Raw genomic sequence first — 27,165 nt, forward strand, 5'->3', positions numbered from 1 at the left:
ACATACGGTTATGTACCATTTGTCGAAACACAACAAACAAAACTCTGTAATTTGTCATTTGATTAAATGAACATATAGTTTCGATTGACCCTAAACTGATAACTGTTCGGTTACACTCAGCACAGGAAATGCAGTTTTCCTAATCGTTTACACATTTATCACTTTATCATTAATTGCCTTAAATAATGAAAGGGAAGGTATAAAAAGTGCAAGAATGAATAGCCTATGCATAATAATAATAAAATAACAAGGAAGGATGGGATAAAGAAAGAGGTCTATCAGTTGGAGTGGAGGAATTAGTGTAATGAGAGAGAAGAAGAGTGGAACAGATAGAAAGAGATGAGCAGAGAGGGAGATGTGAGAAAAGAGGAGTGGACAGGAGAAGGAAAGGGAGAAGAGATGAGAAGAGAGGAGGGAACTAGTGTAGTGGAAAGAGCACAAGGAGAAACTGTAAGAAGGAAATTGTACTGCATTATATCTACACTACATATTTGCTGAATTCATCTGCACATATGTAGTGTAGATATAATGCAGTACAATTTTCTTCCAGATGTAAATGATAGGTAAGATTAATAATTCTGATTATTCATGTACACAGCAAACACACACACACGTGCAATAATGCAATAAACGTATTTTCATTAGCATATTGTGCTCTATAGCAGAATATGTTTTATAATCAACAGAGAACACACCTATAGATTTGATGTTAATATTTCATTTTAATAAATGCAATACTAGAAAAAAAAATGCAGTGCTTCATTTTGCAGTAAAGTTGAAATCTGTTTGGTTAAGACAATTTTGTGTTTGGATAGCTATGTTAAGAGATTTGAGAAGAGAACGAGTACATTGCATCGAGAAAATCTGTATTTGAAAACCCATAATGCATCTGTGAAGCAGCAGAGGGAGCACTTGTGTCAATATTGAAAAAAAGAGAATAGTATGTTCCTGCAAAAGCTCTCTCACTTTCTCTCATTAACAGTCTCTCTGTATTGCAGTACCCATGCAGTGACTTGAACACAAACTCATCTCCACAGATGTATGAAGAGAGATACAGGGTAGTTCAACCAAAAATGAAAATTCTGTCATGTATTTATTTATTTATAACAACAAAAAAATCAGTGTGTGTCTAGAGAGAAATTAACACTGAAAAAATATTGTTATAAAAAGTAGCCATAGCCTACTAACTAGCCTCATTCTCCCCACATAATCCCTCCAGTAAAACTCTCCTTTATAAATTTGGATCTTTTCACTGTGAAGTTGGGCCAAACCTGTCTGCAAACCATCTTCTGAGCTACAGAATCTATTAAATAGGCCTATATTTAGGTATATCAAAAAAAAGATGTAGCTATGCAGTTCACCAAAAAAAAATCTAGGACTAATCGAGCGTTACCATGTTTAACCTGTGGTATTTTGCATATAGCCCATGGGAACTGGGTGTATTGTGTTGTAATTCATCTACGCACTATAAGGAAGTACTGCTTTTATTATGCTAAATATGGTGTTTGAAAGACTTGAAGGTTGATCCTGAAAAGCAGACGGAACTTTTCTACATGAGAATTGCATCAGAGGTTGAAGAGAGCAACGCAAATAAAACCTGTCATTGGGGATTCATAATTCACCCATAGCGCCTCTTTTAATAAACTTCTTGCTAAGGCACTTGAACAACTTGAGCCGAAGCTAGACTTGTATAAACGCAGCTGATGTGTGCGGGCCGGCTGAGAGAGGGGGAAAGAGGCGCCCAACCCATTTCTTTTGTGCTGAAGCGCCTGTGATTTCATTCAGCTTTTCCCGGGCTGCTACTATAATGGGCTCCCTCGCTTTGAATCGCTCTTGTATCCGCGACTTGTTTTCTGTTGGTTAAACTAGAGCAAGCTTTTTAGTTGGCAGTAGTTTTCGAGCTCGGGGAACTGGCTGATGAAATTTCTCGCCGAGCATCTGGAAGGGTCCCAATGAAAATGCACGGGAGAAACAGGTACAACCTGGTGGACGATGTGGCGGATTCGCGAGTCCCGCTTCACAACGAGGAAGCGTATCAACACGGAATACACTTCCAAGCCAAGGTGAACTATGTCTATTGTAAACATCGCCATTGTTATTATTGCTGGTCACACTATTAACCGATACTTTTATGTAGTCATATGGAGTACGTGCATGTCAAATGCAATTGGCTGTCAGGATCATGTTTTGGGTAGCTGCGAAGACAACAACAAATGAAAATGTCACCGAGTAGACGTTAGGGTCGATGAAAAAAAAATGTCTTGAGGTGGAAAAAGAAGGAGAAATCTTTTTACGTTTAGAAAATGTAATCTTTATCCAATTTGTTTATATATATATATATATATATATATATATATATTATCATAATAAATGTAAAGGTCATAACATTTTCTTTACAAATATTTAGACATTTTATATCAAATTTTTATTTATTTATTTTTGTACAATTGAGATGTATAAAAGCATTTTCATAAAGAGCTAAGATATTTGAAACCTGTTATATTTAAATAATTATAATAATGATCTCTATTTAATTGTTTCTTGTTACATGACAACTAATGCTTTCTAGAGATGTTGGTTGTGCCATGCTTGCTTTTATCAGGTGATCACAATGTTTCATTATAGGATCTTAAAAAAAAAAACGAATAATTTTTTTTTCTCAAGAATTAACGCCTTTATTCTTTTGCTAACAATACTTTAATACTTTAGGCCCCCATAAAATATAAAAAAGAGATTAATATTGTAGCTAAACCCCAGCCAGACAATGGTGAAGCTTACTGATATTTCAAAAAGTCTTTATTTTCTTAAACCTTTTTTCTCCTTGAAACACCGTAAGAGCTAGGACAGATAAATAACATAAAATTAGCTCTTACGAACTCAAACATAGCCAAAGGCCACATTCAACAATATATTGTATATTATATAACAATATATAACAACATTACAAATAGCCATTCATAAAAACCCTTTTATGACATTACCTCAGTCAGTATTAACAATGCTGAAAGGTTTATGTTAGCATAACTTCACATAACATAAGCGGATACACATTTAAACACTTCAAGTCGAATAAATTATCCTACATATTAATGCAAACAAACATTAAACAAACCAAACACAATACCTTGTTCCCGTTCCAGCTAGGTGCTTAATTGTACCCTCCTTTTCTTTAGTGTTTTCGACTTCAGAGTGTTTTAGAGCAACATGAGATTTTTTCTCCTTTCCTTCCGTGTGTGCGTCTCTCTAACAAGTCCCACCTTTCTAGATGCAAAATTAACGTTCCACTATGGAGACGGAAATAAAGGACTCGCCACATTAACAGAGGAGACTAATAAAATAAAGTTCGAAAGTAATTATTAATTTACTCTTTCTTTAGAGTTAGTTACACTCCCACCAATCATGAGTGAATAATGGAACGGTACACAGATTACATTAGGCACGAATGATTTTAACTGAAAATTGCCTTCCCTAAGCCGTATAAGAACAAAGACAACTTATGCCAAAGTTGGAAACTTAACTATAACTATGTAATATTATGCGCTGTGGAGGGAAGGAGCAGATTTAGTTAGTCTCCAGCAGCAGAACAAGCTTCTGGACTGGGCGCTCAACTTCGGACACCTTGTGAAGACGCTCACCTTTCTTGCCAAGCTTACTGTCACCAAGCTGAATTTTAACTCTCCGTACAAGTCCATCTTTGTCAGTAGTGGTTTCTGAAACTCTACCCAATCTCCACTCATTCCTGTGCACATCCTCTCCTTTCATGATTACAATATCTCCTACTTGTAAATTTCTTCTTGGAGCATGCCAGCGTTGTCTGAGAGCAATGTTGGCAAGGTATTCCTTTCGCCATCGACTCCAGAACTGTTCTGCGAGATATTGAACATGTCTCCACCTTTTCTTGCCATACACATCTTCTCTGACGAATTCACCAGGAGGAGGCAAGGCTTGGACAGATTTCATCGTCAGAAGATGATTAGGGGTGAGTGGTTCGAGGCTATGGGGGTCACTGAGATTGTCAACAGTCAGAGGACGACTATTGACTATAGCCATAGCCTCATAGAAAAAGGCCCGTAGTGAAGCATCATTTAGTCTACCAGAGGAAAGGGCAAGAGTGGACCTTAGAACGCTTCTCACTGTCCTTATTTGTCTTTCCCACACTCCTCCGGCATGGCTAGAATGGGGTGCATTCATGCTGAAGTCGCACTGCTTTTCTGCAAGAAATACAGCCAGACGGTCTGCATCGACTTCCCTTAAAGCTTCTCTAAACTCATTTTTGGCTCCTAAGAAGTTGCTTCCTTGATCAGACTTGATCTGACGAACAGCACCACGTATGGCGATGAAACATCGAAGGCCATTTATGAAGGCATTTGTCGACATGTCTTCAAGAACCTCAATATGAACAGCACGGGAACTAAGGCAAGTGAAAAGAAGACCGTACCTTTTGTTCTCTTTTCTTCCTTGTTTTGTAAGGAATGGCCCGAAGCAGTCCATGCCGCAGAAAGTGAAGGGAGGTGATGGCTCCAACCGTTCAGGGGGTAGATCGGCCATCCTTTGCTCTTCCATAGGTTTGCGTTGCCGTCTACAGGTGACACATTGACGAATGTAGGATGCAACTGCCCGGTTGATTCCTGTAATCCAGTAGCCGCTGCGCCTTATTTCATTAATGGTAAGACCTTTACCTTGATGTTTCATCTTCTCGTGGTGATAGGCAATAATCATCCTCGTGATGTGATGATCTTTGGGAATGATTGCAGGGTGCTTGATGAAGTTGGGAAGAGAGGAATTGCACAGCCTCCCTCCCACCCTGAGGACACCGTCGTCGTGGAGAAAAGCGTCAAGAGCATGTAACGGATTGTGATGTGGTAGAGGGATCCCTTTGCTCAGCAGTTTCAACTCTTCTTGATACACATTTTTCTGCAGATCTTTGATTAAGCAATGTTCTGCCTCTTCTCGTTCTGTTACAGTGGTGAGACTGTTTGATCTGTTCTTGCTTATACGCCTGAGAATGCGTGCAACTGCTCGCGTAGCTAGCGACCATGATGAGAACTTAGACAATCGATCAACTAGGTTCACGCATTCAGTGGTTTTGGTACTGAGCGCTAGAACACTCCTGACCTCTGGATCTCCGACGGTTAACTCTGGTATTTCATCTGTAACCAGCTTTATTTCCTTGTTCCATAGGAACTTGGGCCCAGTGAGCCACGTGGATGACAAAAACTCACTGGCAGTTAAGCCCCGAGAAGCATGGTCAGCAGGATTCTCATTTGTTGGGACATATCGCCACTGTTGTGGGGCTGAGCTGAGCTGAATCTTCTGAACCCGGTTAGCCACAAACGTGTGAAATCGTCGTGCTTCGTTTCTTATATAACCTAAGACCACTTTAGAGTCGGTCCAGAAGAACTCCTCGGCATTAATACATCCCAATTCCTCCTTAAGCATGTTGCTTATCTTCACTGAAACAACTGCTGCTGTTAATTCTAATCTTGGGATGGTTGTGACCTTGGTTGGAGAGACACGTGATTTTCCTACAACTAAGGCACAATGAATATCACCCTCTTCGTTTTGGAGTCGCAGGTATGAGCACTGGCCATAACCCTTCATACTGGCATCAGAAAAGTGATGCAGCTCTGTCTTTGAGACCCTTCCAAATCCAGCAGGTGAGTAGGTACGGGATATGGTGAAATTATCTAAGTGGGCTAGATCACTTCTCCATTGTTCCCATTTTGGGCGAAGCTCGTCAGTGAGAGGATCGTCCCAGCCAGTACCCCGTCTGCACATCTCCTGAAGAATGATCTTCGCTCTGAGGACGACTGGCGCCACAAACCCAAGAGGATCGTACAGAGAAGCCACTGTAGATAAAATGCCGCGTCGAGTTGCAGGCTGTTCTTTGAGGCTGACGTTAAGCCTGAAGCAGTCAGACTCCACATCCCATTGAATCCCGAGAGCTCTCTCAAGTGGCAAATCATCAAATGCGAGATCCATATCCTTCACATTGGTTGCTCGTTCGGATTGTGGTATACTCTCTAATACCTTTCTGTCGTTAGACACAAACTTATGTAGACGGAGACCACCCATGGCACAGAGTTCACGAGCTTCCCTGGCAAGCTGAATAGCATCTTCAGTGTTTTCAACACTTGCGAGCCCATCATCTACATAAAAGTTCCTCATAACAAATCTCGAGCCTTGAGTGTATATGTCACGATTCTCCTTAGCTAGATGTTTCATCCCATAATTTGCACATCCTGGAGAGGAAGCTGCACCGAACAGATGCACTTTCATGCGAAACTCGCTGGGCTGTGAGTTTAAATCTCCTTGCTTCCACCAAAGAAAGCGCAGGAAGTTGCGATCAGCTTCGACCACGTGAAACTGATGGAACATCTTCTGAATGTCGCACATCAATGCAACGGGGTGCTGTCGGAAACGGATGAGAACTCCACTTAAGTTGTTCAACATGTCAGGCCCAGAGAGGAGGTGATCATTCAAGCTTGTTCCTTTGTATCTGGCAGAGCAATCGAACACTACACGAAGTTTATCTGGCTTCTTCGCATGGTGCACACCATGATGGGGAATGTACCATCTCTCGCCTTCACTCCCACCATCCTTGACCTGCTCAGCATCTCCGTTTCCGATGACCTCCTCCATGAACTCAACATAATGCTTCTTATACCTTTCATCCCGTTGCAATTTCCTTTTAAGGTGAAGGAGGCGTGTCATAGCTGAGCCTTTGTTGTCAGGCAAACTGGGTCTGGTTTTGAAGGGCAGAGGCATCTCATAATGGCCATGTATATTTTTCCTTATTCCCTCATCCAGTATGTTGAGGAATTTGATGTCGTCTTGTGACACAATTTTGCTGCCGTCACTGCCATCTTTGAAGTCAGACTCAAAAATGCGAATGACGTCAGTAGGAGTTATCGGAGGTAGCTCCTTAACTGTAATTCTGTGACACAAATGATGTGTGCTCAACGCATCATGGGTCTGTAGTGAGCGCCCTACAATACTCCATCCTAAATCCGTCCTTACAGCGTAGGGTTCCTCGTCTTCTCCTAAAAGGACTTGTCTTGGTGCCATAGCTCTTGAGCAGTTGTAGCCGATCAAAAGACCTACTACACAGTCCTTCAGTGGTTGGATTTCATCCACTATTTCTGCAAGATGACTCCATTGTTTAGCGGTCTCACAAGTGGGAATGTGAGAGCGGTTAACAGGTATGCAGTCCTTTGTATAGGCGACCGGAAGATCAACTTGAACTGCGGAACTATATCCTCTAACACGAAGTCCAGAAACACCTTCGCTTGTGAGCACTGTATCCTTACCACTCATAGTCGTCAACTTCAGTTTCACTGGATACTTGTCAGCATTAAGACCATCACTCACTTCTTGGTCAATAAACGTAGTGTCGCTTTGAGTGTCGAGTAGTGCATAGACAAGTTTCTCAGTCGTTGGATCATTTTTAGATGAAACCCAGACCGGTATCACCATTGATGTGTTGGATGAGCCTTCACCTGCTACACTGAGTGACGTTGCAGCAGCGCCTCGATTTGTCTCTGGTTCTGTTGTAGACCTTTCTCTTTTATAGTTGTCATCATGCAGGGCTGTAGGATGCTTTCCCTTACAGTGGTCACAAAAATGACGATGACGGCATTCTCTCACGCTGTGGCCGGATTTCAGGCATCCATAGCAGAGTTTCTTCTCCTTTATGTAGTTGCGTCGCTCAACCAACACCATCTCAGTGAACTTGGAGCATGCATGAAGCTGGTGTCTATTATCTTGACAAAGAATACATAAAATCTTAACCTTCCTCTGTTCTGACTTATGGTTCTCATTGTCAGTGACTGTTTGAGTGGTAAGAACACTAGCCTTGTTTTTCTTTACGTCTTTGAGATTTCTCTTCTCAGTGATAGAATCTGATAAACGAAGGGCATGAAAGGACGTAATGGGATTGCAGGCAATCTCAGCTTCGTTTGACGTGAATCTAGCAAACTCCTTGAAACTTGGAAATTCTTGATTTTCATTTAGGCTTTGCGTGACTTGTCGGTTCCAGCTTAAAGCTGCCCAGTCTGGTAATTTGTGAACCAGCTTCCGATTCTCCTCCCAGTCATTTAATATGTCGAGACCCTTGACATAAGGCATGGCATCTTGACAAGCATTTAGAAAATCTGAGAAGCGTCTCAGTCCTTCAGCATCCTTTGATGGAATTCTCGGCCAGTTGGTAAGCTTCTCTCTGAATGCTCTCTGAATGGTGAATGGCTGACCAAAGCGATGGTTCAGTTTGTCCCATGCGTCTTGGTATGCTTCATTGTCATTTCGGTAGAAGTTGCCATCTAAAACCTGCCGTGCTGGGCCACCAACGTATTTTTTCAGGTAATATAGTTTTTCAGCTGGTGTGATTGCCCTTTGATCAATGAGTGAGGTGAATGCTGACTTCCATTCAATAAATTGTATGGGATCGCCATTAAAGACAAATGGCTCAGGAACAGGAAGCCTATTTAAGGCTATGTTGTCTTGAAGGATCTGAGCGAGAGAGGAAATGTCTGTACAACGGGGCGATGCAACTTGAGAGAGGGGCACTGTAGTTACAGGCACATTCTTTGCTTCCATGTTCCTTTCCTTTTTAACATAGTTAGCATCCTTGTGTTCTGTCTCCTTTTCATAGATCCTCAACTTGGCTTGAGCTGCCCGTATCTCTTTCTCTGCCTGCAGTCGCTCCAACTCACGCCTTTGAACCTCTAGAGCCTTGCGTTGTTGTTCCTCTAACTCTCTTATGGATTCCTTTTGCCTTTCTTCCTCTAGCAGCATCTGATAATTTGCTTCTTTCACTGCTAGTTCAGCAGCAGCATCTGCACGTTTTGCTGTCATAACTGAAGTTATGGAGTAGTGGTCAGACTGGCTGTGACTTATAAAAGAAGCCGCGGATCCATAGACAGACTTTGCATAGTCATGGCGGAGCAGTTCATGAAGGCGTTGTCTTTCCTGCTGCTCATCAAACCCGCTTTCATCATCTATAGCTCTGCTGTAGGCAATGTTGATGATTTCTGTGGTCACCGATTCACACGTATCAACTCTTCTTCTTATGTCGGTGGAGGGTGTAGTGAGATTTCGAATTTCATAATAAATGTTCATTACATCTTCTTTATCTTTCTTAAGCTCTTCAATGAGAGGCCAGAGCTGACTCTCTGACATATAAGTCTTTAGCTGATCTCTTGCCTTCCGTGTGTGGAGCTTCCATAGCTCGTACATGATATACAGCCTTTTCTCTTTTTTCTTGGCCTCTTCATATTGATGGGCGCGCATCTTCTCTGTAGGATGGCGTGTGCGTTCAGAGCGTCTTGGACCTTCATGAGCATTGTCATCCTTGTTAAGCTTGCCTTGGAGATCAGTTAAACTTTGTTGTTTAGCTTCATTTGTTTCCTTCAGACACGGTCTCTCTGAAGAGTCTACCATTATGTCGGCTTCACCTTGTAAATCTTCATGCTGATAACCAGCCATCTGCTCCTCCACCTCTATCTCATTACCTGACTCTGACATTATCACCTAAAATTTTAAACTCTAACGGCAGAAGACCCCTTAGCAGATGTAATAAAGCCCTCGTTATGAACTGTATGAACATAAAATATCAGAACATCAGTTTAAAGTGGTTAGCACATATGCATTTACATATAGACACTCAAATAACTGTAATAACTGACAGTGTAAATACCACAATAAACAAAGTTATCAAAGTTCTTAAATCCAAAATGCAAGAAATGAAAATGTGAAGACCTCAAAAAACACAGTTAATTAAGTGGATAAACGCAAAGTCCAAAAAATAAAATATAAAAAAATGTCTATGTGTCCTTAATTAGAAAGAGTCCATGTGGATGCACGCAGGCATGAGTGCAAATGTAACCACAGCTTTTTGTTGCTCTCGTTGCTGAGTCGGTAAGTATTAAATGTTCAGTCCAAGAAGCTGTTAATCCGTTGTTCGCCTTATTACTGTACTATAGACTGTATAATAGTGGGTTAATACTCACAGTCCTGCATCAATGTCCGTGAATGAGGCTGTACTTGACCATTGCACCGAATCTGTGAGACCGCTGTCCAACGTAGGTCAGGCGCTTTAAAGATCCTCCGTGGCCCGTCGTAGACAACACGTCGTCAGTATCGATGCGGGTCAAGCTCTTACTGTAGCTAAACCCCAGCCAGACAATGGTGAAGCTTACTGATATTTCAAAAAGTCTTTATTTTCTTAAACCTTTTTTCTCCTTGAAACACCGTAAGAGCTAGGACAGATAAATAACATAAAATTAGCTCTTACGAACTCAAACATAGCCAAAGGCCACATTCAACAATATATTGTATATTATATAACAATATATAACAACATTACAAATAGCCATTCATAAAAACCCTTTTATGACATTACCTCAGTCAGTATTAACAATGCTGAAAGGTTTATGTTAGCATAACTTCACATAACATAAGCGGATACACATTTAAACACTTCAAGTCGAATAAATTATCCTACATATTAATGCAAACAAACATTAAACAAACCAAACACAATACCTTGTTCCCGTTCCAGCTAGGTGCTTAATTGTACCCTCCTTTTCTTTAGTGTTTTCGACTTCAGAGTGTTTTAGAGCAACATGAGATTTTTTCTCCTTTCCTTCCGTGTGTGCGTCTCTCTAACAAGTCCCACCTTTCTAGATGCAAAATTAACGTTCCACTATGGAGACGGAAATAAAGGACTCGCCACATTAACAGAGGAGACTAATAAAATAAAGTTCGAAAGTAATTATTAATTTACTCTTTCTTTAGAGTTAGTTACAAATATAAGAAACTGAAAACATGTTCATCGTGCTCATCGGTATGAAGTTAATTTGTAATTATTAATGTATTTTTTATTAACTTTAGATCAAGACAATAAACTTCACTGTCCATGTATATGCAAATTATTATTGTAATTTTTTTCATACTTATACACTATTTTTGATGTCTGGCACTATTTCTGATGTCTGGATGTAGGTTTGACTGGGACATAAGTATTTAACATTTTATTGAATAAACCTCTACTCAGTGGCTGTGTCTCAAAATACATTGAGCTGCCTTGATAGCGAGAGCAATGAAAATCAGTTCTCAATCAATGGTTAAGCTTTTGTGATAGTCAGTGTATTTTCTCCACCACTATAAGTTACAAAAGCCTGCTAGATTTTCATCTAGATAAATAGGTTTTCTATATTGCTTATAATCATATAAACAGCAACCGATGTCCTGTTTAGCATAAAATTGCCTGGTTATGACCGCTTAATAAATATTTAATTAGTGCCCATTAATGAAAGCCAGGACATCCTACAAGGTCCTAGATAACTCCTCTGTCTATTTTTAACATATTTCTTAAATACACATCTACATATTCCGATTTTCTGTAAGCTTTTCAAATCTGCAGACAGATAAATGCCTTAGGAAACCTAAAGCTTTGTATGAGCCACTCAGAAGTCTATCACTGAATAATTATAGCTCCAATTTGTGATGCAGGATTATCTTCCAGGAATTTTATCGGCCAAAGCTGGAAAGCCAAGACCTAAAACCACTCACATTCACAGTCACACATTCTGACTGCAGTCTTGCGCTCTTGTCTTTCAAAGCTTAAATCAGCTGTATAAGTTGCTATTTTTGCTGAACTGTTGTCAGTAGTGCTGTCCCTCTCTGCTGGATTTAGACTGTGGAAGCTGGAGATAAGTATTTAAGGTCAACATCTATGTATTGCTTTAGAACAGGTCATTACAAGCATGAAAGAACACTGTTGTTTGTAAACACTGAATCTATACTTGATGAAGTGTGCTATGTAAAGCTGGCACTGATCTATTCACATTTTAGAAATATGCAATGTTGAGTCAATGATTGTCATAGATACAGAGTGATCAATTTTTGTACTCTTGGTTTTCAGGGACATTTTTTTCCATTATTAGGACATGCGGTATGTTTTGTAGCCATAGAAAATGTTCATATTTTGAATGATACATTTAATCAGTAAACTGAATGTAAAAATAGATTTGTCATTTCCTAAAGAAAATGGAAATGGTGTTCTAGGTGATTGCTTTGAGAGATTTATGCATTTGCTGTGAACCTTTGGTAAGTGGAGTATGTAAAATGATAATTTAAGTCCTCATTAATTTCCTGTCAATTCTAAATCTGATCAGTTCAGCAAAGGGTTACAGATTAGTTTTGATTGTGTATGCAAATAAAGAAACTTGAAGCAATGCAGATTTACACAGGCTAAAATCTCCTGATGTTTTTAATAAATGTGACACTGTGAAATCCAGGCTAAAGTCTCAGAATCTAATTATGAGATTACAAGCATCAAAGCTTAATTATAACCATTTCACTATGATTTCAGTCTATCACATGGCCTTACTCAGTCAATATTAAAGATATCAAGATTACATTTTCACACAATGTTCTTTACATTATAAAATATGATTTAATGTAGAAAACAGTAGAAAATCTTAAAAAATGACTTTAGCTGGGTTTTCACAGCCAGGGTCACATATGTGCAAAATTTTCAGTTTTTTCTTTTTATCTTTGCATAATGTTGGGCTTATGCAGTTCTTGGCATTATTGATACATATTAATGTTTGAACTTAAGAAAATTTGTTGTTTACCATTATAAAATAAACAACTTTAGTATGGTCACTGCCATTTATCTAAATGTAGGCCTTGAACCACAACCAAGTGATTGGTTTGGATGAACATTTTAGTATAAATAGAATTTGAGAAATGAGGCTGCCAGTGTCCTGCCCATGCAAAAGCAACTTGGCACTAATTAACCTAGAAAGTGTGTTTGCTTGTGTTTGTGCAAATGAAGCTGCCTCATTAATTTTAGACTTGGTGATTCCTCTGTTGCAGTTAATATCAGAGTTTAAATACAATGCTGTTCATCTAACATTGAAGCATGTGTTTCTTTTGCAGTATGTTGGCAGCCTGGACGTCCCAAGACCCAACAGTCGAATGGAGATTGTCGCTGCTATGAGAAGAATCAGGGTAAGTTCTTCAGACACTTTCACTCACAGACACAGACACAGACACAGACACAGACTCGAGTGCTGAGTAATCACTACTGATTGGCTCACAGCAGCTGTTTTCTCAGACACGTCTTTTGCAGTGTAAGACTCATTAGCTGGGAAAAAAAACAGCCTGTTCCTCTATATTTATCACATACTCTGCATCCTGATAGTCTTTTTTCTCCTGAGGTTTCATATTTCATGCTCTGCACATTGAAAAGAGATATCACACACACATACTCACAGACAAGTGAGGCACAAAAAGCCTTGTTATTTCCCATGAACTATCTCTGTGGGGTCTACAGCAAATGGAAATTGGAGATGACTGCTATTATTTTGGTTGATTGGTCAGTGTGTGTGTGTGTGTGTGTGTGTGTGTGTGTGTGTGTGTGTGCGTGCGTGTGTATCCTAGTTTTCTATATGTACTTGCCATGTACTCACACAGATCCTCGTAGCTCAGACTGAAGGAAATTCCTGAGACAAATTAAGTTGGATTTGTTGCTTGATCACATGAAGTAGGAATTTGTGTGTGTGTGCATGAATTGTTTCCTTTAGAGTTTGTGACAGGCCTGCCAGATCAAAGTGCTTCAGCTGCAAGATTTTATAGAGCTTTTTATCCTTTAGTCTCGTCTCTTCTCTTCTCTTCTCTTCTCTTCTCTTCTCTTCTCTTCTCTTCTCTTCTCTTCTATTCTCTATATAATTAAAAAAAATGTATTTAGTTTAGGTCATGAAATTTCTAAATATATCTATTTTGATAGATATATCTATATAAATTGTAAAAAAAGGGTCTTAAAACTCATTATTATTATAATTTTTTTAATAAAATCAATTATTTAGAGATGCTTTTGATTATTTTAATGAAACGATTAAAATTTAATTAAAAAAATGAATGTAAATTTGGTTTAAAATGTTTTTTTATAAATAATAATACTACTAATAAAACTGAATTAGAGCAACAAAAAAGTATCTCATAGGGATTTAAAATTTTAATTTTCGTAAATTTTTAACGAATTGATGTTAAATTTTGCAAGTTTCTATTTCAAATAATTGGACATGTTTTTGCTTAAAATGGAAAAAACGGAAACCAGTAAAATTTAAATGAAAAAAAAAAGTTATTTGGAAAAAGATATATATATTGTGCATTTCTTTCAATGCATGATGGACTTGCTTGTGTGGTTGTAAAATAGTGAGGAAAAACTACATCTAAATAGGAGTCTGATAAATATTTTCTGGGCTTTTTAGGGGAATGTCAGTGTAAGTTTGTTTAATGTGTTTCACAGCTGATATTTTCTGGGTTAGCGAGTTCCCTCAGAGACAAGTCTAGAATTCATGCCCTTGTTGTGTTAGATTCTGCTGAAAACAACAGTAAATAATTTGTTCTGACCTTCTTTACAGCCTCTTTCCTTCTCTTTTCTGTCTTTACCATTTTCTCCACGTTATTGAGAAACTGATCCTTTATAACTGTCATCGGATGAAGGTTTGCGTGACAAGTCAGCTCTTTAAATCGAGCCCTGATGAGCATGTGTGTGTGTGTGTGTGTGTACATGAAACCACAAAGTATTACTTAAAAATAACTTAGTTTATGCAATGGAGAAGCTTTCCATGATGTGGCTTAGTAGAAGCATGTCTGAATGAACAGTTGTTACAGATTAAGGTTAAGTCTGAGTTAATGGTGTGTTCTACACTATGACCAAAATCTTAAATCGTAATACACAAACATATCTATGATTATGATATCTTTCCTGCACAGAAGTTGTCCCTTGTCTTGACTTGTTCGCGACTCCTTCCACTATATTTTTTTATCCCTTCTGTTTGGAATTATTGGAAGGCAGTCCTGCCCAATCATAGGCATGTGGATGTATGTTCTTGTGAGACATTTTTACAGTTGCACTGTGAACACATTCATACCATCCACATTTTGTAAGTGTTAGGTGGCAAGGTTCGCTGAAAAAAATCCGAACCGTTCGGTTCACCCCACACGGTTCGGCACTCGCTGGGACCGCGGTTCAGCTTTGACAAAGCATCTGTATCTGTATGGTTTGCTGGTTTGCTATAAATAGCACATAAAACAAACTGGGTTTAACTAATATATGTTTCTGTTGATGGATGCGCATTCTGGATTCCCAGACATTAAAACAATAGCGATGAGAAAAAAAAAAGAAAAAAAAAACCTGGACAAACCATTCTCTCTTGATCAATGTGAATTACTGCTGGAATATGAGCAGTCACTTATTCTACACTTATTGTATCAGTGCATTCTCTTAAAGTGACAGTCTTTATATTAATCGAACAGCAACAACAAATAGATCACTCACTGCTCTTGATTAAAAAGCTTTTATAACTTTAATAAAGAATAATCTTTAATTTATAGAGTCCAATATGCAACGCTGTTTTACATTTGATTACTTTATTCAATTTCTGTACTTAAAAACTTAAAAACAAAACTGAAAATCACTGTTTATTGTTTGTATCTTTAATCTATTATATTTATTTGTGCTGTTGCTTGTAGTAGGATAGAATATTATTCTTCTTTTTTTATTAGAAAGTATAGTTTTTCCATAAACATAGGACATATCGAACTGTACCGAAAGCCATGACTCTAAAACCGTGAAACAAACCAAACCGTGAAAAAGTTGAACCGTGCCACCCCTAGTAAGTGTGTGTGAGTATAAGAGGATATATTAATGCTGAAGATTGTGTCGGTCTTTCACAGACTCTTTCTGAGATCAGCCAGCATTGGGCGGCAACTTGACAGCGTTCTCTTTCTCTCAGTCCCTCTGTAATGATTGGGTTAAAGTTCAGCTTGCAGTATGTCTCTTAAGATTGCCAGTATGTGATTGACAGCTCCTTAGGTCTTTTGTTATCAGACCTAAAAATAACTGGAAAGTGGTCTGCTTCCAATGAAGGAAACAACACATAACCATGTCTCTGACCTCTGCAAGTCATCTGAGACCCTGTCCCTTTTTATCTTCTCGCTTTCTTTGTTTACTCTTTCGTTCGTCACTATTTGAGAAACCCCATTCAATTCAGCCAAGGAATATTGTAATTAAGACTTTAATTGGTTTGTGCCTTCATTCCTCAACAGATCTAATCTGTAGAATGAAGCTATGAATAGACCATAATGCAGTGTGTCTTTTAAAAGATGAAAATGCAATGTTATTGTACATAGTGTCTATTATCAAGTCTTGTTTATATGACATTTTTTCATTTATTCCCAGGCATGCTAAGAAGAGTTAGCAAGAGCTTCAATATGTTTATGTTTGATCAAATGAGAAATTCAGACAAGAAAGATCTGTATATAATCAAAAGGAAAAGCCTGTAGATGATGAAAAGGCTTATTTAAGTTGTATTAGTTCTTATGCATCTATGACTCTTTAGATCAAATCAATCCAGGCTAACTGCCAAATGAAAGAACGTCATTCATTTCCCCAGTAGTGCATACTGATTTTTTTTATATATATGCAAAATGACACTATAGCAACAGCGGTGTCTGGTGAGCCATCACACACTCTAGCAATCATTCAGTTTGCTGTCTAAATGTGTTCATATAGATGTCTATTGTTTTTAGATAATTAAGCAATATGACAAGTTCCACTTTCACTTATCAGCACTCACTTGCTCTTGTCTGGAACACAGTGGGACACAGACTGGTGGAGTGACACAAACTCTTCAACCAAGCTTGTCCAATTAGATTATTAAACTGGAAATAAATATTGCGTTAAACTAATTATAATGACTTATAAATTCCTGCTCCTAAATGTAAACTTTGCTTTTATAATTTTTATAATGAAATTTTACATTTGTTTTATTTATGGAGTTTTGTAAATGAGAATTTGTCTGCGGGATGTAACCAAAGGGTAACCCACACATTTTTCTTCCACTCTTTCTTGCAGTACATGTTAACTTTAACTTAAACTTAACAACTACCTTACTAACTATTAATACGCTGCAAGTTAAGAGTTTACTAAGGCAAAAGTCGTAGTTAATGGTGTGTTAATAGCAATAATTTAAATAAAGTGTGACCAAAAATCATTTACTGTACACAACGATTCAGTAGCACACTGAGTTATGTTGTCCAATTCAAGATCGTATTAACTTGTGTCATACTTAATTTAATAACTTCATTTCTACATCTGCCACTGTCAGCCTAGGATTTTATAGGTCAGTGAATGAATGCATGGATGAGCAAATATAAGTATGACTGATTGAGTAAGTGGCAATGTTTTCATTTTAATTTCATAAGGTTGCAGTTTAGGTTGCATTTGTATAGCTTCTTATTTTAATTTTACATTAATAACAATGGTTGTATTTTATTAAATACAATTTTATTTTATTTAATCTGTTGAGCTCTGATATACCATACAAAATCTACTCATCACTTGAAAAATCCTGTTTTTAATATAAATTTTTTTTATATAAATTTTCAAAAAGAAAAACGTTGTAAATGTCCCAGACAAAGTTGGTGTAAAAGAATTTATGAAATGTTTGTGTTCGACTGTGAAGCTGATGCTAATGGCAGTCTTACAAAACCATGAAAGAATGTGATAAAGAGGTCAGGAGGAGAGGAAAGGAAAGAGGAGGTGGTTGAGGGTTAGGGAGTCGATGGTGTGTGTGTGTGTGTGTTTGTGTCTAATGGGGAGGGGGCAGATATGGGGCTAGAGAGAATGAAAGGCTTCATTGTTGTGCCGTAGCCCAGGGACAGATGCAGTGTAATGGCCTACATGCACTAGCATCCATGAGCTCGACATCTCTCCCTCCAAACCAAACTGCAAGCTGTCAATATTTACATTTAAATCACATTAGATGTGACATAAATGATCGAGCAATTAACATCCTCGAGACAACCACAAACATTCGAATGCACGTATATACAGGGACACAGGCTTTTCACTCGAGAGAAGAATAAATACACACAAACAGACTTAAAATGTTTGTAAGTCTTAATAAAAGGAAAGAACCCCTGAGTAAAATCCTCCGCCCCACTGCTCTCAGTCAGTGCACTCAGCAGGGTTCCTCCCTCTTTTGCTGCTTTTCTTCTGCTCATTCACTGTCTTCTCTCTCACACTCTCTTTCGCTTCTTCAGACTATTTCTGTAAGTGTTAACCAGTTATGCAAGACCAGGACCCCCTTATCACCATGGCAACCCCCCCCCCCAACTCTGCAAAACTCGTCCTGAGTCCTGAAACTTTGAGGGTGTTTGAACACTAGGCGTAGTCGTCCAGACTCCACCCACACAAACATGAAATACTTTTAACGTTCACCTGCACTCTCTGCCACTCTGTAACACACACACTCTATGTGAACTCCACTAGCTGTTGGGTTTTAGTTTGTTTTTGTGACTGGGAAAACTGCCTCTGGGCTTGAGAAAAAGAAACTGAGAGAGAGATGGTTGCTCTACTTTAGGGATATTGTATATTTCTCTTGCTTTTTAGGAGTGTCCCTCATTCCCTGTTTCTGTGCCTGCCATTTCCTGTCTTCTTGTGTTTCTCTCCATTCCTCCTCTGTTCCCTAATCTACATTCTCTTTGCTTCTTCTTCTCATTTCTGCTTTGTCATGGAAAGCCATTTGGCCCAACTGAGGCCATTGTTTTTGTGAGTGTATAAGAGAGAGGCTGAATGGGAATGTGTGTGAGCCTGGAATGGCCAATTAAGATGTCATTGGGGAGTAAATTGAAAAAGGCATCATAAATGTTTGTTTGAGTCATTTTAGGATACGAATGCCTTTTTCACATTAGAAAGGTGATTTTTGAAGCAAATTTCTGTCAGATGTTAAATTACATTGGGATAAATGAGTAAAAAAGGCATATGAACTTGACTGAAACGAAACATTTAAAACTATAAAAAATAGCTCTGCTCCTCCAGTTGTAAAGGTTCTGGAGATAATATGGGTAGAACTTTTAATTATGTGTTTATTCTACTTACCAAGGCTGGATTTATTTGGTCAAAATAGAGTAAAAACTGTAATATTGTGGTATATTATTAATTTAAAATAACTGTTTTGTGTTTAAATATATATATATATATATATACAATTTGTGTATGTTTTGTTAATTCATTTACAAGTCATTTACAAGTGATTAGTTAATGAAGAACTAATCATTTACAAAACAAGACTATGCATTCATAAATGATAAAGTGATATATTAAAAATTGTATCTGTTTTGTAGATTAAGTTATAAATAATTTACAAGTGATTAGATGATGATTATAGAGATGTAACAATCAACCGCGAGCTGGTTGAAAATCGATTCAAATATGTGACGATTCAAATCGGTTGAGCTGCTTAAATCATGATTCATGTAGGGGTAGGAGTTTATATGAATGTATGTCTGAGGGTAACTTACTGTCTTTAGAAAATTTTAGATGGTATTTTTTTCTTTTCACCTTGCCTCTGTATAATGCATATTAAGGGGTCATATGATGAGATTTAAATTTTTCCTTTCTCTTTGGAGTGTTACAAGCTCTTGGTGCATAAAGAAGAGCTGTAAAGTTGCAAAGACTAAAGTCTCAAATTCAAAGAGATATTTTTTTATCAAAGTATTTAGCAAAGTTTTGCGTGTCGTGTGTGTGTGTGAGAGAGAGAGAGAGAGAGAGACAGGGTCACACATGGAGTCAGCTGTCTTAACCGTCCGTGGCTTGTGTACTGCAAACACATACGAGCTTCATCACTGTGTCTGTCACACCAGTCTGTTCCCCCTTCGGGCTTGAACTGATGGTAAAACTAAGGCATTATTAACTGTCTTTACATTTATTTTGAAAGATGAAGCTCGCGATTATGGAAAGGGGCGTTACATTTCCGACGAGTGCTTGCAGTGTTCGGCCAATCACAATGCAGTGGGTCAGTTGGCCAATCAGAGCAGACTGCGCTTGTCGCAAGGAGGGACTTAGAAGAAAATGACTGTTTGAGAGAGGCGGGGCATAGAGGACCTACAATAATGTACAGTATTTGAAAAATAATGTGTTTTTTTTACATTAAAGCATGTCAACATATTCTGTTACACCAAATACACAAAATAATGATCTTTAAAAAAAAAACATCATATGATCCGTTTAAAGATCACAAGTGCCGCACTGCTTCATTTACAGCAAAAACCAAAGAAATGCTTTAAGCGCCACCTGCTGGCAGAGAGGGAATCTGCTTGTCATTCAGCTCGTCCACTGTTTTATGCAGATATTGTTATGTGTAGTTTCACAAAACTGTAGTCAAACCATTCTGTTTTTGCTTCAAAATTTCAAAATGATACAATCTAAATTAAAAACTGTTCGTGTTGCATGTATGCAGCATCTTCGTCTGGATCATGATTAAAATGCAGTGGTTGCCTCTAATTTTAAATGGAAAGAGCACAGACAAAGCCTTATTTTGTTTATATGAAGATATTTATTTTATTTGTTTTACTTATTTATTTTATTTGGGGCTTGATTTAAATTTAAAATTAGTTTTGTTATTTACGTTTACATTCTATTCAAATTTTGTCATTTAGCAGACGCTTTTATCCAAAGCGACTTACAAATGAGTACAATGGAGGCAATCAAAACCAACAAAAGAGCAATAATATGCAAGTGCTATATAAGTATATTATTATAGTTATATTTCAATTTCACAAAGAGCAGATTTATTATATAAAGCTGATTTTTCAGCATCCATTAGTTTAGTCTTTCACATGATCCTTCAGAAATTATTCTAATATTCTTATTTGGCACCCCACACACACACAGTATTAATATTGTGTGTTGATATTGCTGTTATCAATGTTATTCTGCTTAATATGTTTCTGAAAATCATGATTTAAAAAAATCAGAATAATTTAATGATTTAAAGACCCACATTTATTTGAAGTATGCCTATTTTATTAAATTGTCAAATGTATTTATTTCTTGATCAATTCAATCTAGTCTTGCATGAATAAAAGTATTCATTTATTTTATAAAACAAATCTTTCAGCATTTGTTTTCAACATCCAGTCTTTTTCACTCAAAAACATTTATTACTGTTATCAAAAGTCTTGTTTTGATCAATTCAGTTCAGCCTTGCTGATTTAAAGTATTAACTTATTTTATAAAACAAATCTTACTGACCCCAAACTTTTAAACGGTAGTATATGACAGGTGTTATTCATTATAAAAGATCTGCTCTTAATCTATAAAACCATAATCTTTATCTTCGCACAATGCATATGACTGGGACGCTTGAGTGTCGACATGGTTGTTCAAACACAAACGCAGACATGCACATGGGACAGATGGTGCCCTCATACTTGGCCCTGTTTTCTGAGTTGACCTTCTGTGTGGTCACACATCTATATACTACACTACATTAGACAGAAAGAACGAGTCATTTTGAACTGTGCTCACACCTGTTACTGTGCTGTTTATGCACATCAAGTCCAGGCCATTCACTGATGGGTCTGAAATTGTGACACTATGCTGATAAGGCCTAAACTAATTGTTTACTAATATGTATTTTTCAAAAACCAGTTCTGACATCTACACAGCAGACAAAATCACAAAGGCAACAATCTATTTCACTTCATTTCTATAACACACACATACTTACATACATAAACTAACTTCTAATGGCTGAGGCTGTTGTTAGAGGTGGTACCACAGGGAGTTCCTTTCAGTACATGTCTTGTCATCTATTCAGTCAAGCACATGCCCTTATGAACATCAACATGAAAGCAAGCTTATATTGGTAAAAAAAAAAAAACTATATATATGTATATATATATATATATATATATATATATATATAGAGAGAGAGAGAGAGAGAGAGAGAGAGAGAGAGAGAGAGAGAGAGAGAGAGAGAGAGGATTTTTTTTAAGCACAAACCTCATTCAGGCACAAATTTACTTAAGTAGTTTACCAATAAAGAACTTTAGACTTAGGAGATATAAATCTATACATAAGTCTTACTATCTTATGCAGATATATATCTATACATTTCTCAAGACTCCAAAAGTATATGCAAACTTGAAACCTGACTGATGTTTTGCCAGCATGATTCGCACAGTATGACAGATGCAAGCATTAAAGATGCCTTGTTGACTACAGCTTGTTGGAGAAAACCTGAATGCACCATGTAACATTGCTCATGGTCTGTTTCTGTCTCTCTCCACCATTTCTCACATACACACACACACTGAAATATCAAGCCATTCTAGAGGGCCAGCAGCACTGTAAAGGTTATTAAATCCCACCCATGGGGTTTGTGACATCAACTGATTGGCCCTCGTCCCACTCCCAGCAGGTAGCTCATACCGACTTTCAAGCTTCCAAGAAATGAGTTCGGAAGTCTGTTCAGTGTTCCCTCTCTCCCTGTCTGTCGCGCAGTCTCTCTCGCTCACTTCCTCAAGTACACGGTCTGTAAAAATGACACACACTCCCCATTGGTCTGAAGTCAAGCGGAAATTCCAATCAAGCAGAGAAACTAACTCGCTCTCAGCATCCTATGCAGGTCAAGGTCATTTCCAATGGCAGCGTCTAATGGAAGTAGGCCCAGTTCTTGCATCCTTTTGCCAAAGGTGACATTCCTAATAGAACAACAGACAACATTACAAATGCATATATATATATATATATATTTATTTATTTATTTATTTATTTATTTATTTATTTATTTATTGTATGGGAAGGATATTTTAAAAAATACTACTGTATTTTAATTTAATAACTTATCTCACATTTTTCCCTCTCTGTCTTGGGTTCTTCTACCTTTTGTTCAGTTGTTTTTCCCCATATACCAACAAGTAAGCATGTTGTCAATGACAAGCTGCTGCTTGCAGATAAGTTATGTGATGTTGTGTAGTTGTTTTCTACATTCAGCTTTCATTTTGATTTATCCTGAGTAGTGGTGTCATGATATTTGAATTTTATATGATACCTTTTCAGTACAATACCTTAAATAATATTCATATTCAATGTAATTTTAAAGTATTTGTCTATCGATATGTAGGATATTAAGTATTGAAACTTTACAAAATTCTCATAGTCCACTATATATTGAAAAATCGATATTTTTCACTGCGCTACCGGGACATTCTGTCTAAATACAGTTTAACTTGAGACAGAATCAACAAAAAATTGCTTTCACATTTGGCCTTTAAATCAGATTAATTGCATGTATGCTGTTATCGTTTAACTTCATATCCGGCTATTCAGTTATTTTGTTATTGTTTTCATTTATTTATGATTTGGACAGAGACATGATGATGCTGTCAAGAGTGAACTGAATTACTGACAACTAAAACCTTGTTTAATAGTACTCTGATGCATGTTGAATTTGGTCTTTGGGCGATCGTTGACAGGCAACCTTACAGGCCTACACCCTCCTTCCTGTCTCACTCCTGCTGTTGTCTTAGTTTGTAGCAATAAAGGACTGTTGGGAAGATTTGGGTGAAAAGAATCGACCCCCCAAATCTCACATTTAAAGACTGTTTCTAGGATACAGCCTTTAATTGACTGTGATTGTCTGTATGAATCGTGACCCAGATTGCATTAAGACTTTTCAAAGACTTTCTTGAAAAGCTGTATTTGAGGGTTTCATGGTTCATGATCATTCTGCTTTTCCGTGTATACCCAGAACTGCCAGGTAATGGGATAAAACCATTAAATCCGTGTGAATTTTGTATTCCAGAAAAAGCTCTTTCAAAGATTAATCTGTCATGTGTTAAAGAAATTTTTTTTTTATCTTTTTGTATACTCTATTTGTGGAGTGTAGTCTTAGTAATACAAGTGCACTTGTTTTTTGAGTGTTCAGTTGTTGAGTAAATGCTTTTGATGCTGTCTTAAAATACAAATGGAGATGTCACTTGTAATTGTTTTCTCTCATACAGAATGCTGCCATCCAAAATACTTTCAAGCTGAGGGATAGAGCGAGATCAGTAAGGAATGTCATTAAGTGCTGAGTATGGTGGCTTTGTCAACTTTAAGCCCACTATGCAGATGGTTTTTAACAAAATGGAAATTAGGCATAAAAACAAGACAGGATTATAGCAGCTGTCTGGATTCAGCTCTTAATCCAAAAATTTAAAGTCTGACCTATTTGTTTTCTGGAGCATTTCTTCAGTTTAATTATTATAATTATTATTATTTAATGACAACTGCAGCTTTCAAACTTTTCACTGAAATGTTTATGCACAGAGACAAATGGCTATGCAGTGTATCTTAAATATTTATATATGCACTTTACACTTGAGCAATAAGAAAGATTAAAATTTCATTCTTGCAGACTCTTTCTCCTGTAAAGAATGCTGACGCAGTACAGTTTAGTTTGATTTTGACATCTTGCCTTCTTTGCACAAATGGAGCTAAAGTGAATAGTTGTCATGGGGTTAAGCAAAACCTAAAGGTGTTCAGTCATAAACTGTAACATGTGCTTAAGACGAGAATTACCTCTTCCTCTTAGGTGTTAGGCTATTAGTATTGATATTTTAGGGTAATGAATTAACAATCTCAAATATGGTTTTTAATCTCTTTCTTTACTCATTGACTGGAATATAAAATACTTGTATTTGCTGGATTAAAAGTGCTAAATAAATATATAAAAAACATCGTGTGCATGCTGTTTCTCATGCTACTATTTAAAAAATAGTGTGCAGTATGAAGTATACACTGTGTAGGATGTGCCACACTAGTATACTAGTATTAAATGTCACAACACATTTATATGTAATTTGTAAGGTTCAAAATAAAATTTTGAAGGGACAACCACATCTCACAATCCAGCATCACATAGAGATCTTGAGGCATGCGTATAAACATGTTGTACAGGAAGGATTCATTAATATTTAGTGTGCTGTATATTTAGTTTGGATGCTGACATCCACTTCTAATTATACTGAAGGTCACATCATGCAGTCAGGAGCTACTTTAAGACATGACAGGTCAAAGTGATATCCAAAGACTAAAGAAAGCAGGTGAATGCAAAAAAAAAAAAAAAAAAGATATAGTAGAGAGTTATATTTATTTGTGTTCTGGTTTTATTTATTGATTTGTTATTATGGTGGGGCCTTTACATATTATTACCTTTCTGACTGTCTCATATGCACTAGTATGCCATAGAATAGATATAGCTTATTTACGATGTTTTTTGAGTTTGGTGCAGTGTTGACTCTGGTAGTTTTGTGTGTTAGTTCACACAAAAATGAAAATTAGACTGTGTTTTTGATGCAATTGCCCAAAGTAAATTACAGATAGATGAGTAATTTAATTTAACACATGTGGTCTAAGTGAAAATAAGCGTCTCTTCTCGTTCTAATGGAGAGTCGTTTAGACGATTAACTCTGATAAGGTAAAGTTTTAGCAACTTTAACACACTCAAGCTCTTCAGCAAGACTAAAGGTTTGTCATCTGCACACGTGGACATACTTGTCCTTTCCTGTAGTACATCTCATACAGTCTTTATGTTTCCACCATCGCTCCTCTAGCCTACAAGAGATGGACAGAACAACTTTCGGCGAATGAGTGTAGCTCTCTCAGTTCAGTCCAGGACTTGACTTCAATAATGAATACAAAGTCTTTCAGCAGAAATGATTCATATCCAACTCAATGAGTTTCAAAGAATGCAAATCTGAATCATTCAGACTCAAGACATTTGAAAATATATCATTCTTGGACACATTTCATGCAAAGTTGCAAGAATTTATTTTTCTTTATTCTGACCTTACAGGAGAACAGAGCTGATTCGAGTAGTTTGATGCTCTGATAAGCACAGCATGCAAAGTACATACAAATATCTGGATCTCTCTGTCTGCTGTCTTAAATATATCATATATATTTTCAAGGAGCTCCTTGCTGTGCATTCTTGAATTTTATTCTCAACATACAGTGGCTACTATAGGTCTACATAAAATGTAAACAATGTAAATAGGGCAATAAAATGTACGAGAGTGAGTGAGAGAAAGCTAGTCAAATCCTAGCATAGGCCATGTTGGGAAACTTGAGAAACAGTAAAAACATTAATAATGTTCTAAAAGATTTAAGTTTCAAGTAAATTCTCTTCTTTAGAACTTTTTATTCATCAAGGATCATTTGACACTGAAGAAACTAAACACTAAAGCTGTGATGTCTGCTAAAAATTCAGCTTTGCCATCACAGGAATAAATTACATATTAGAAATCATAAAAGAAACCAGTCGCCAGTTTTTTCATCAGTTTCATCTCTTTAAGAAAGTTGTTGTTTATTGTAAATACTTCATTATAATGTAGTTTTAATTAGGCTCTCAGGGCAGGACTAATTGTTGATTCATCTATTTTCATAATTTAGCAGTTTAGGTGCTAATAAGGACTTACTGATTTAGAATCGGTCCCAGTATTTCGGTTTGATTGGTCATAGTCTCTCCATGTATTTAAATCACTCTGTTTTTTTCCTTGCAGTATGAGTTCAAGGCAAAGAGCGTGAAGAAGAAGAAAGTGAGCATAGTGGTTTCCGTAGACGGGGTCAAAGTGGTGCTGCGCAAAAAACCCAAGGCATGTGTGATCTCATCAACCCTACACCTCTGACATGACACATGAATGTCATTGACCTGTATCAGAATTACAGTACTAGAATTTAGAAGGTTACATTTTTATCTCATTCATAATGAGCATTTGCAGTTGAGTCCCTTACATTTGCCTTGTTTTGACCTCAAGAGGAAGGAGTGGACGTGGGATGAGAGCAAGATGCTGGTTATGCACGACCCCATATACAGGTGAGATGCAGAAAATGTAACAAAATAAAAGATCCTTCAACAAATGATATTGTATTAATGTTTAGCCTATGTTAACTTTGTTTTCTCTGTTTCCTCCTAGGATCTTCTATGTATCCCATGATTCTCAGGATCTGAAGATTTTCAGCTACATTGTTCGTGATGGATCAAGTAACGCGTTCAGATGCAATGTATTCAAGTCCAAAAAAAAGGTAAAGCAGTATCTTTTTTTTTACTTAAAGGGAAAATAACGGTATTTTTTTATTCTCTTTCTCTCTGCCACTTTGCCCCAGATCAAGGATACATATCATGATGTATGCCATTTTTTCAGTCCATCTTGTCCTTGAGCAACTAATGAAATTTGTAGAGGGCCTTAGCCTTGATACTCTTCACCTGTTTGTCTCTTTTGTCTCTGCTCTTCTTGTCATTCTTTGCCCTATGCTTT

At 37.3% G+C, this 27,165-nt stretch overlaps 1 protein-coding gene across 3 annotated transcripts in view; it reads left to right on the top strand.

Annotated features, from left to right (window-relative positions):
• Window positions 1-1,569: 1,569 nt before the first annotated feature.
• si:dkey-34e4.1 (carboxyl-terminal PDZ ligand of neuronal nitric oxide synthase protein) overlaps window positions 1,570-27,165 on the top strand; it is a 53,849-nt gene continuing 28,253 nt past the window's right edge. For 2 of the 3 annotated variants that reach the window (XR_009433879.1, XM_059550571.1), the window contains exons 1-5: window positions 1,571-2,063; window positions 12,946-13,017; window positions 26,410-26,502; window positions 26,665-26,723; window positions 26,824-26,932. Coding sequence is in view for 1 of the 3 variants with exons in the window: in XM_059550571.1 (XP_059406554.1) it covers window positions 1,953-2,063; window positions 12,946-13,017; window positions 26,410-26,502; window positions 26,665-26,723; window positions 26,824-26,932 (444 nt within the window). In the remaining 2 variants the exon portion in view is untranslated. Of the gene's footprint in view, window positions 2,064-12,945; window positions 13,018-26,409; window positions 26,503-26,664; window positions 26,724-26,823; window positions 26,933-27,165 lie in introns of all 3 variants that reach the window. The other variant, XR_009433880.1, reaches the window with a different exon arrangement.

The sequence above is a fragment of the Carassius carassius genome, chromosome 5 (genome assembly GCF_963082965.1).
Source record: "Carassius carassius chromosome 5, fCarCar2.1, whole genome shotgun sequence".
Lineage (NCBI taxonomy): Eukaryota > Metazoa > Chordata > Actinopteri > Cypriniformes > Cyprinidae > Carassius > Carassius carassius.